This window comes from Ctenopharyngodon idella, chromosome 17 (genome assembly GCF_019924925.1).
Source record: "Ctenopharyngodon idella isolate HZGC_01 chromosome 17, HZGC01, whole genome shotgun sequence".
Taxonomy (NCBI): domain Eukaryota; kingdom Metazoa; phylum Chordata; class Actinopteri; order Cypriniformes; family Xenocyprididae; genus Ctenopharyngodon; species Ctenopharyngodon idella.
This window is the reverse complement of record NC_067236.1, coordinates 18,910,118-18,922,360: the sequence shown is the minus strand read 5'-3', so window position 1 is coordinate 18,922,360 and position 12,243 is coordinate 18,910,118. Positions and strand designations below refer to the sequence as shown.

General features: G+C 35.8%; 2 protein-coding genes and 1 long non-coding RNA gene across 3 annotated transcripts in view; 1 reads left to right on the top strand and 2 right to left on the bottom strand.

The window, feature by feature from the left end:
- eif2ak4 (eukaryotic translation initiation factor 2 alpha kinase 4) overlaps positions 1 to 922 on the bottom strand; it is a 34,180-nt gene extending 33,258 nt beyond the window's left edge. The window contains exons 1-2 of the mRNA XM_051867768.1: positions 655 to 922; positions 105 to 220 (exon numbers count right to left, since the gene is read on the bottom strand). Of these exons, the coding sequence (XP_051723728.1) occupies positions 105 to 220; positions 655 to 753 (215 nt within the window). The 5' untranslated portion in view covers positions 754 to 922. The remainder of the gene's footprint in view (positions 1 to 104; positions 221 to 654) is intronic.
- Positions 923 to 2,333: 1,411 nt separating this feature from the next.
- On the bottom strand, positions 2,334 to 4,792 carry LOC127498773 (uncharacterized). The gene is made up of 3 exons (XR_007925974.1): positions 3,354 to 4,792; positions 3,173 to 3,269; positions 2,334 to 2,715 (listed from the first exon to the last, which is right to left on the bottom strand). It is a non-coding gene; the product is annotated as an uncharacterized LOC127498773 (long non-coding RNA).
- Positions 4,793 to 6,321: 1,529 nt separating this feature from the next.
- actc1b (actin alpha cardiac muscle 1b) lies at positions 6,322 to 12,197 on the top strand. The gene is made up of 9 exons (XM_051868851.1): positions 6,322 to 6,484; positions 7,020 to 7,167; positions 8,182 to 8,310; positions 8,387 to 8,497; positions 8,580 to 8,664; positions 10,092 to 10,253; positions 10,332 to 10,523; positions 10,607 to 10,788; positions 11,953 to 12,197. Exons 2-9 carry the CDS (start codon positions 7,039 to 7,041, stop codon positions 12,094 to 12,096), a joined length of 1,134 nt encoding a protein of 377 aa, XP_051724811.1. The 5' UTR covers positions 6,322 to 6,484; positions 7,020 to 7,038; the 3' UTR covers positions 12,097 to 12,197.
- Positions 12,198 to 12,243: the final 46 nt, after the last annotated feature.

Genomic DNA, 12,243 nt, shown 5'->3' with positions numbered 1-12,243 from the left:
TTGTTTATGTTATTATTATGCTGCTGCTTGGTCTTACTGTTAATGTCTTTATTTGAAATATGGAAACTCGTGTTTGAGATCATGAAGACACTCGTGACACTCACACATCAGGGTACGTCGGAGGACATTTGACCTGCAGGTCCACCGAGACGAAACTCGTCTGTCCGTAACCGAGTCCCTTCGGCCGCAGGAACAGGTAAACCTCAGGAGGACGCCTGACCTGCAGATGACATCAATACATACGCATCACTTCCTGGACAGGACCACGATGAGGGCATAAAATTTATTAAATTTACTGTATAATGCAGAACCTCACAGATAAATGAATGAAGAGTTGCGACAACCCGCCAAAATAAAAGTCTAAAAATTGTGACAGAGTTATAACACTATTGTACAGTAGATCGTTCCTCTAAAAGCAGTGCTATAAAATTATTAAAAATTAATTCGTTTCAGCTAATTACGTTACAGTAACACACATGACGCATGTCAAAACATTGAGCTAATTAACATACGACACGCCCACTTTAACGCACTTCTGGTCAGAAAGTGACTGTTGTGGCAAAAGAAACGTTATAAGTGGACTTAAAAGATCCGCGAACTGACCACGAGCTCTTTAAGACCCATTAATGTCACTGAGACCATATAAATCAGTACCTTCCATGGATCTTCTGCTCGGTTGTCTCTGAAATCCTCTCCGAATATCGATGACAGCGCCTCGAGCTCGTTCTCCTGCTGAAGAGAGTAATCATTCATCCTGCATTATGAGCTCCGTCACTTCCGCCTCGAGCTCAGCACTGGAAAACACTCTCGAACACCATCGCCGATCGAAACACGCGCTGCGAAGCTGTAAAAAATGTAAATAAAACTTCTCATGTGGAGGCGTGTGATCATAACAGGCGTCGCGTGGCAGCATCACGGTCCCGCGTCGCTCTGATGACGTGTAAGCGCAGGCTGCAGTACGTCATCGAGCCGCTGGGAGGCGCCGGAACTTCACAAACTATTTATTTCACATTTCGATTTTATTGCTCTTGAATTAATTGGGACTGAGAGAAATCGTGCTTTTACAATGTTAAGCTATTTGAGGAGAGTGCCAAATTCGATTTTATATTTTATATCAACTTTATTATTATTAGCTATATATTTGCTAAATATAATCATTATATGCTAAAATGTAAGCATATTAAACATATTACATAAATTACATAAAAACAATAAATTTGAGGAGAGTGGCAAGTTCACTACTGCTGTTTATATTTTATTTATTTATTATTTAAATATTTATTTACTTAATATTTTAATATTATATATTTTATTTGAATATATAATATTCAATTTTAAGATTAATATATATATATTATTTAAAATATTTAAGTAATTCAATTATTAATAGTAAATAGTAAATATATGTATATGTAATTTAATATATATATACACACACACACACATATAATTGAATATATATTTGTTTATTTAAATAATTCAATTATTAAATATTAAATGTAATATATAACATTTTAAGATTTGAATATATATATATATAATTTATTAAAATAATTAAAAAATATACATAAATAAATAAATATTTTATTATTGTTTACTATATTTTTACTAAATTTATTATAATCACATTCATTCTATAGGATAAAACTGGATAAAATAAAAGCAGAATATAAACATAATCAATTATTAAATATTTCATATATATATAATATTAAATGTTAATATTTGAATATATATATATATATATTTAATTTAAATAAATAAATAAATATTATTTTATTATTGTTTACTATATTTTTACTAAATTTATTATAATCACATTCATTCTATAGGATAAAACTGGATAAAATAAAAGCAGAATATAAACATAATCAATTATTAAATATTTTATATTAATAATATTAAATGTTAATATTTGAATATATATATATATATAATTTAAATAAATAAATAAATATTATTTTATTATTGTTTACTATATTTTATTAAATTTATTATAATCACATTCATTATAGGATAAAATTGGATAAAATAAAAGCAGAATATAAACATAATCAATTATTAAATATTTTATATATATATAATATTAAATGTTAATATTTGAATATATATATATATATTTAATTTAAATAAATAAATAAATATTATTTTATTATTGTTTACTATATTTTATTAAATTTATTATAATCACATTCATTATAGGATAAAATTGGATCAAATAAAAGTAAAATATAAACACATTTAATTATTAAATATTAAATTACACACACACACACACACACATATATATATATATAAACCCTTCTTTATTGTTCAATGTAAAGCTGCTTTGACACAATCTACATTGTAAAAAGCACTATATAAATAAAGGTGACTTGACTTGACTTGTTTATTACCTTTATATTATTATATATTTTTCTTGATAAGCTAACAATGTACATCATTCATGATTTGTATTAATAATTTACTCAAATGAATAATAGTATGAGGTTTTGAACACGCTGACCGATATTTGCTCTGTTATTTGTGACTAGTGTGTAATATGATGCACATATATATTGTCTAACAGTAAAATGTTTCACTGCTCTCTGTATGCTGATTAAATGAATGATTTTTTCTCATTAAATCACATGTTGATTGTTGATTGGGGCTCTATTGGTTGACCGGTGGTCATCATCATTGCCTGAGGAATCTGGACGCCTCCTTCACTCGCCTCTATATGCAGACAGAGCAGAACAGCTATTAATAGTCAAACTCTCAAGCAGTGGACTATGTGACGGAGGAACGAACCCCCACAACCAGCTGTGATATGAAGTGACAGAACACACTCTCATTCTCAATCATGATGGCTTAAACACTCATTTACAGCTCGAAGTGTTACAGTATTCTGAGAGATTCAGTTTGAAATAGAGACGAATGTCGGTGTTTATTGTTGCGTAACAATTTATTTGTTTTAGATACAATTCACCTACTGTTACACATTTATATTTAATAATAGATAGATAGAACGATAGATAGATAGATCTTGCTCTGCTGCTAGCACATGTGGTGTACCCCAGGGCTCCGTCTTAGGTCTTGTCTTATTTTCCCTCTATCTTCTTCCTTTAGCCAAGATCTTTCGTAAACATCACATTTTTTATATCATCTTCATGCAAATGATATACAGCTTTACCTTGATGACAGCATATCTCTTCAGTCACTGCTGGATTGAATCCCTTACTCCTGTGACTAACTCTGTTGGGAATCTGGGTGTCATTTTTGACCCGGCTCTTAAATTTGAAAAACAAATTAATTCAGTTGTAAAATCAGCTCAACTCATTGTATTCAGGGGTTGCTCAGTCTTGTTATCTCACCTTCAGCTGGTCCAAAATGCTGCGGCCCGACTTTAACAGGGACTAGAAAGAGGGAAAGTATCACTCCTGTTTTGATGAGGTTACATTGGCTTCCTATTGAGTTTAGAATTCAGATTAAGGTTCTATTGTTTGTGTACAAGTTAAATTTAAGTCTTCAAATTTAAGATGTTTACTAAGATCCTTCTATTATCTATTGAATCCCACAATAATATTTAAAATATCAGTAAGATTAATATATATAAAATCATCATTTACTGGGTACTTTCAATTGGCTGTCCCGAACCCTAACCCCTACATTTCAACTTGTGAAAATAATAATAATTTTTGCAATTTTTTCCATTATTGTTTTTAAAAATATATATTAGTTTTGTTTTTTTTTAAAGTGAAGTTAAAAAATATATTTATTTCATATTTTATCTTTAAATCATGAAACTTTATGTAAAAAAATGTGTCCCTCATGTTCATGTCACTACCGAAACAGTGTGTGTTTTTCATTGTCTGAGACTGATTTTAACACACTTCTACATTTCTGATCAGGAAATATTCCTGTGTTCCTCCCTCTCATCGCCTCTTTCACAGTAGATAGGTCCATCATTCTGAGCTAAATGTGTTCAAACGTCTGAAAATCTGTGTGGAACTTTAAGGAACGTCACTAACAAACACCTTTTTCTGCAATTAAGCAAACTTTTTTGGGTGTTATTCCATAAAATGTAGTTTTTATATGTGTACAACTGTTCAGAACTGTGCTAGCGAACCATGTGCTGATTAGCATCTTTGAGCGGCTCAAAAGCAAATAAAATTGTCACTACCAAAACATCGCCATGTTTCGGTCATGACTGTTTCAGTAGTGAAATCATTGTTTTTTGGGTGTTATTCCATAAAATGTAGTTTTTATATGTGTACAACTGTTCAGAACTGTGCTAGCGAACCATGTGCTGATTAGCATCTTTGAGCGGCTCAAAAGTAAATAAAATTGTCACTACCAAAACATCGCCATGTTTCGGTCATGACTGTTTCAGTAGTGAAATCATTGTTTTTTGGGTGTTATTTTATATTCCAACTGCTCAGAACTGTGCTAGCTATCTAAAATTGTCATTACCGAAACACTCACTACCGAAACGTGGTGAAGTTTCGGTAGTGACGTCATTGTTTCGGTAGTGACAAAAGTACACATAATAGTTTATTTGGGGGAAATAAACAAAATTTTAGTACAGTTATGCAAATCATTAGTATTTTAATATGTTTTAGTATGTGAGTCACTACCAACACATTACTGTCACGACCGAAACATGGATGTTTTGTCAAAAATAAAGTATCTTGAATGATCAACTAAGATGTTATTATAGTGTTTGGTTCAATGTTTATTCAAACTAATGAATCCTTCACTTTGAAATCAGTTTGATAAACTTTATGACTTTTACAAAGAAAGATTGGATTCAAAATGCAACAAATCTCATAAATTACACTTGAAATATTGTTAAAATTGTAATTGTTATTGATTTACCTGTGAAAACTGTTTTTTAAAAATAGCAAAAAAATATATTTACAAGGTAAACGTAAATAAAATCTTAATAGGTCAATGTGACCCTTCTTATTAAATTATTTATTATTGTGTTTCGGTAGTGACAAATTTGGGGAGATGAAAAATATTCCAGAACTTTCTGAAAATACAATATGAGAATTAACTGTACAATTACTAGAAATGTGTACCTTGGATATTATACAATTTGCATATAAAATTTGTGGAAAAAGACATTTTTTCAAGATGTTTCCAACTCTGACTTTGAACCAGTTCTGTAGAATGACCCATATATGTGTTTTTTATTGTTGGGTAAATTTGACTTTTGTTTTTAATCTGTTATCTGTTTTATGTTTGTATTTTACTCTTGTGCATCACTTTGGTCGACTCTGTCGTTATTAAATGTGCTATATAAACCAATAAAAATAAAATAAACTGATATATAGATAGATAGATAGATAGATAGATCTGTGAATGTAAATTCCTTTCTGAATGTCTGAATTTCCACACTAGTTCTATTTCTGTTCTAGTTGTGAGTTAATGACACGGACGAGTTTGGAAATGTGTCTCAGAAAGATGATTTGCGACTCCCAGACGTCCATATGTTGCCATAGTAAGGGAGAATTTCCTAATGGGGTGCTGAGGATCAGGATCTTATGAATCACACCAATGGGAGGTCCGGTCACAGACGCTCGACCGGCCTCACGTTCATAACACCTGATGAGAACCATGACCCTAAAAGGAGAGGGCTAAGCCAATCAGAGCGCAGCTACTACTAAAGCCCAGCCAATTGGGGCGCTGCTAAGGGAGAGAGGGCCAGGCTGCTGTTACCCCTCAGCTGTTAACCACATTTAGGGTTCGAGCCCACACATGCCAGCACCCATTGACATATACAGTATTCATCCTGGAGAGAGCGAGGAGCCTCTAAGATGTTGCTAAAACGAGAGACCCTAGTTACGGTTGGTTGACATCTTTAGGCAGCCTGTGTTCGAAAACGGCTGAATAATCACAATTATATCAAGAGACTGCTGACTATAGACTCAAGCTGTTTCCAACATCAGCCCGACACTAAATTACCCAGAAAGTATAAATGCATAAAAATATTTAAATATTATCCCTCACAAACGAATAAACAAAACGTTTAAAACATTTTCCCACCCTACTTTTATCCAATAAAGAAAGTGAAAACCACTTAAATATAAAAGTATAAAGCGTGCTATAGTAAATAACAAAACATGCACATTTCACATTTTTATTTAAATAATCTATATGCATATGCAAATACAAAAAAAGTTGTTGCGAACATGTCAAATAATAATCAAATATCTGACATGTGAAGTCCACGTTTAAGACGCAGATGATTGGCACTCAGCCCGCTATTTCTAAGGAAGCCTTTCTTAATTTTAGGGAGGCCCGATCCACCCGGGGGGATCAGATTCATGGGTGGAGGAGAGGGTTATTTTCTCTTTTTTATTTTTTCTCAGCTGCACTTATTTGGGCTTGTGTGAACCCGACGCCCCGCCCCGGCCCCCAGGAGCCGCTCTTATTTAAAGGGGCTCCTCACCTTGTCTCTCTGTCCCAGTGGAAGCATCAGTCTTGTGATAACAACTTGGTGAGTCCTGCGAGAGGCTGCTTTGGCTACTGCATCTGATATTTCTTTAGATCTTTCTTGTACTAGTTAGACGGATAACAGCTTTACGGTTTTCGGCGGAGCAGATAATCTTAAGATTCTTAGCTTCTTCTTTTGACTTGATAGTATATTTTTCATGCAATACTGAAGCATCACAGTGCGTGAATGAAGCTCGGCAGGTGACGGCGACAGCTGCGAGAGTGAGAGGACTTCTCTTAAACGAGTCAAGCCCTAAATAGAGCGGCTGTCCTGCAGTTAAACTCTAGCCTTTCTTTGGCATTACTGAAAGTCTTGAGCAGATATGATTTCACTAACCCTTTCAGCGGCAGGAGAGAAGAAGCACATGTCGCTGGTAGATTCAGACGAGTTTGATTAATATTTAACAATTGTAGTTTTGCATGTAAGTTGAGAAGATTTATACAAGTATAGTAAGTCATGAAAAGAGTATAGTGTAGAACATCATGGTACTTGTATGTTTGTTGGCTCTGTCTCTGACGGTGTGACACTTCCTTCACAGACCAACCAGAAAACCAACCATGTGCGACGACGACGAGACTACCGCCCTTGTGTGCGACAACGGCTCTGGCTTGGTCAAGGCTGGATTTGCCGGAGATGACGCTCCCCGTGCTGTCTTCCCGTCCATTGTTGGAAGGCCCCGTCACCAGGTGCGAACACATCTGCAAAACAATACAGGGGAAATCCTCTCCTGTACATGAACTGTAGTGTTTTAATTAATATAGTCCGGCTGAGGCAAGACACCACAGATATCATCATACTTCACTGGCTGATTGAGGAATTGCAAACATATTTTTGCAATGCTGTTTAAATATGCAAATGGTTGCAATGTCTAATTTAAATATGCATTGTCTAATTAAATATGCATTTTCAAATGCATTGCCTAATTAAATATGCATTGCCAAATGCATTCTCTTATATCTACCAATTTGCATAAATTCCCAATTAATTAAATTGCTAATTTTTTTTTGCATTTTTCCTATTTTTTCTAAATAGTTAAATATGCAAATGATTGCTTTATCTAATTAAATACGCATTGCCATTTAGGTTCTCTTATATCTACCAATTCGCATAAATTCCCAATTATTTACATTAAGAATTGCAAACTTTTTTATGCATATTTGCAAATTTTTTGAAATGCTGTTTAAATATGCACATGATTGTCTAATTAAATATGCGTTTTCAAATGCATTCTCTTATATATACCAATTTGTATAAATTCCCTATTTTTTGTTTGATTTTGTTGACATATTAGAGTTTAAGTCCTGGATTTCTCTTTTCATCACTCCATGGATTAGAAAATACTGTCAACAGACAGAAAATAATACATTTTCACCATGTTTTTAGGTGTAAAATGTTGTATAAATCAGGCAAATAATATATGAACAAACCTTCAGAATATAGATATGAATAAAAGTGTAAAGTTTGGTGTGTGTAAAGCTGCTGAAGTGGAGATTTCTGACACCTTTAAAGAGATTGAAATCTACAGACGCAAATGAAATGAACACTCGCTTTCTTTCCACTAGTTATGAAAAACCAAATCTCTCTCAAAACTGACCAGTGCGTGAAAAAGCACCGTTTTAGCCTGTAGTGTCAGTTTATCACATGCACATCATCTGTATCCTCATATCTGTGCTCACCAAGCCCGCATCTCTCTCCCTCAGGGTGTGATGGTCGGTATGGGTCAGAAGGACAGCTACGTAGGTGATGAGGCTCAGAGCAAGAGAGGTATCTTGACCCTGAAGTACCCCATTGAGCATGGCATCATCACTAACTGGGACGACATGGAGAAGGTGCGAATCCACAGTAACATTCATATAATAATCAAATGCATTAGAGCAGTGAGATTAACATGACTGTTCTCTTCAGATCTGGCACCACACCTTCTACAATGAGCTGCGTGTGGCACCCGAGGAGCACCCAACCCTGCTCACCGAGGCCCCTCTCAACCCCAAGGCCAACAGGGAGAAGATGACTCAGGTACTGCTGAAGTCTTCTTCACACACGAGAGTCTCGTACTCCCTCACAGAGCTCATAACATCTTCTGTCTTTGCTCTTGCAGATCATGTTTGAGACCTTCAACGTCCCTGCCATGTATGTGGCCATCCAGGCTGTGCTGTCCCTGTACGCCTCCGGCCGTACCACCGGTTAGTCATTACGACCAACACTCTTAAACCACACAAGATAAGCCGACCGCTGCTGCTCTACTAATGAGCGAAATCAGTATTATACACTTTCTGAGTAAAAAGGTACAAAAGCTGTTACTAGGGGCGGTAACCTTTCAAAAGGTACCATATTTACCATATTAGTACCTTAAAGGTACATATTAATACCAAAAAGCACATATTAATGCCTAAATGGAACATATTAGTACCTTTTGAAAGAGTATCGCCCCAGTGACAGATTTTGTACCATTTTGTTCTGAGAGTGTAGTCAAAATGTGCTGCTAAAAAATCCTGTATTTCTTGAATCCAGTAGAATCTAATTTGATTCTTAAACTCGATTGGATTGTTTCGCATTGGAATAATGTCTTGCTTTAAGAGCTAAAATCAGATTTAATAGTTGTAATCAATTAATTTTTATTACTGTAGGAATTGCGTTGGAATCATATCAGAAGATTCCCATTGGTGTTACTTTATTACTATTGCCGATTTATTTATTTTAGTAATTTTGCTGTGCGTTTTGTCATATTTTTTTTTAAAGATTTTTTAGTTAGTTTAGTACTTCAAGTTAAACTAAACGCTTTGACAACCAGCTAAAATAAAATGCTTTTTAATATCTCAAGTAACAATGTTTTTTAATGGTTTTAGATTTAGTTAACAATAATAACCCTCATTCCCATTAGGATCGTTTCCAAATTATGATGGAAATTCCGATCGTAATCTTAGCATTTTCTTTAGGTTATTATTTATTTTTTGACTAGGGCTGTATTATTTATCAAACAATCCAAGCTAGCAAAAATATGTTCTAAGAACGTTTCGCTAAAGTTCACATGAAAACGTTATTTCTAAACGTTTCAATACGTTCAGTTTTCATTGTGTTTAAAAACGTTATTTCTTGGTTATGCAAATGTTAGGGAAACACTGCATTTTATCATTCTTCACACATTACGGGAACGTTAATTTTTGTATGTTCTCTGATCATTCTGAAACATTTAAAAACGTTAAAACCCACTCCATGAACGATGTATAAATAACGTTTTGAAAACATTCCCAGCAAACATTGGACGTTTAATGACCATTGAAAAGACGTTCTCTCCACACGCCCCTCGTCATGGTTGAAAAATGAAAGTTATGAAACGTTTCTGAATGCATTTTTAGGAAATGTTTATGCGATTTATGCCGTCCTACCGCGACTATTTTTAGCCAGGGACACGACGTTGTTTGCTGGGTTATTAAAGACCAGATAACTCGTCACGTTTGTTCATAACTTTGCCCTGTCAGCACGCGGATATCACAAAAGCTGTCAGCATTGTGTAAGATTAGCGGGACGCTCCGGCTGACAGGTGTGAACGATCCATCTGTTGTCACGAATATTGCTAATTTACAGTCTGACCACGTGCTGCCCTCTGCAGGTATTGTGCTGGACGCTGGTGACGGTGTGACCCACAACGTCCCAGTCTATGAGGGTTACGCTCTGCCCCACGCCATCATGCGTCTGGATCTGGCCGGTCGCGATCTGACTGACTATCTCATGAAGATCCTGACTGAGAGAGGCTACTCTTTCGTTACAACCGGTGAGTGCCAGTAAACTTTGAGCAGACTTTGTAGCCGGTACAAAGAGTCCTGAAGTAACATAACTCGCCTCTCCGCAGCTGAGCGTGAGATCGTGCGCGACATCAAGGAGAAGCTCTGCTATGTGGCTCTGGACTTCGAGAACGAGATGGCCACCGCCGCCTCCTCCTCCTCTCTGGAGAAGAGCTACGAGTTGCCCGACGGTCAGGTGATCACCATCGGTAACGAGCGTTTCCGCTGCCCCGAGACCCTCTTCCAGCCTTCCTTCATTGGTGCGTTTCATCCGGATGCTCTTCACTTCATTCCTCCAGTTGTGTTATGGATTGAAAACTCAACTTGTTCTCTCTCACCTCAGGTATGGAGTCTGCTGGTATCCATGAGACCGCCTACAACAGCATCATGAAGTGCGACATTGACATCCGTAAGGATCTGTACGCCAACAACGTCTTGTCCGGCGGTACCACCATGTACCCTGGTATTGCTGACCGTATGCAGAAGGAGATCACTGCTCTGGCCCCCAGCACCATGAAGATCAAGGTGAGCGAAACATATATAAATCAGCTTAACATTTAATCACTTCTAATCGATTCAATGCAAAAACTGCATATTTGTATAGAAAAAATAAGTTGTGGCACTTTACAATTAATGCACTAACTTTAACTACACTCTAAAAAAAAATGTTGAGTTAAAAAAGTTAAGTTGAAAATGGACAAACCCAGCGATTGGGTTGTTTTGACCCAGCAGTTGTTAAATGTTTTCTGCTCGCTTAAAATGAACCCAAAATAGTTTGGAAATTAACATTTATTAATATGTTTAATAAATAATAATTAAATAATAAACATTTATGATTATTACTATTGCCTCTAGTAGCTAATTATGTGTCTTATTTTTAATTTCCAACCTATTTTGTGTTCATTTTAAGGCAGCCATATAGTAAATTTTAAACAATAGTTGAGTTAAATAAAATTACCCATTAGGTTGGGTCAAAGATTTAACCCAACCGCTGGGTATGTCCGATAGACTGTCTTCAATTGCAGTAAAGTGAAGCCGCCAATGTTCTAAAATGGCGCCGACATTTTGTGCTGATTCTGGGTCCGCGCGCTTTCAAGGCCCCGCCCACACTCCCGCAGAATCGCTTAGTACAGTTTACTGCAGAACAACTCATTATGTCGACGTTAAAAATAATGAGTTGTGGAAATGTAGAAATTAAAGTTAAAGCTCCAATCTCCTCCCGAAAAAAGTCAGTTGGCGCCTCAGTGACTGCTTCCCTCAGATGAGCTGTCAATCATGACGCCACACCCCCGTTTTTATAGTATCAAATAACGAACTAAAACCAAATTTTATTTTTAAAAACGAACACTTGAACTTGCATCAGCACGATAAAAACTAGATAAAAATAATTTGAAGTGTAATTTAATCGTTTAGTTTGTCTCACGTACCATTAAATTACAGAGAGGGCGGGGTTTATGACCTATACTGGGACCAACCACCTGGGGGCGATCGAGACGCTTTGACTTCACTTTTCAAGACTTGTGCTTTTGTTTGTGCATATTTAACCCAACTTGGGTTGTTTTTAACCCAGCATTTTTTAGAGTGTGAGGTTTAATGTAGTTAAATATAGCAAGGTTTCACCTGCTCTTACTATGTTAGCCTGGCCGCAGCTGTTTGAAATAATATGTTTCTCCATCTCTCTCTCTCTAGATCATTGCTCCTCCCGAGCGTAAGTACTCCGTCTGGATCGGTGGCTCCATCTTGGCTTCCCTGTCCACCTTCCAGCAGATGTGGATCACCAAGCAGGAGTACGACGAGGCAGGCCCATCCATTGTCCACAGGAAGTGCTTCTAAACCAACAACAATCTCTCAGTCTCAGCCGTACATTTGTACTGTCTCTTTTACTGTATATACATGTAATGTTGTAATAAAAACAGATAACTGATAACAAACAACAGTGTATTGAGTGATCACTTACACAAAATGCATTTAAATAATAAT

Excerpts from the sequence above, each read along its gene's own strand:
- actc1b (XM_051868851.1), top strand. The coding sequence starts at position 7,039 with ATGTGCGACGACGACGAGACTACCGCCCTTGTGTGCGACAACGGCTCT. Across the intron at positions 7,168-8,181 it reads TTGGAAGGCCCCGTCACCAG|GGTGTGATGGTCGGTATGGG; the intron begins GTGCGAACACAT and ends TCTCTCCCTCAG. Across the intron at positions 10,254-10,331 it reads CTACTCTTTCGTTACAACCG|CTGAGCGTGAGATCGTGCGC; the intron begins GTGAGTGCCAGT and ends GCCTCTCCGCAG.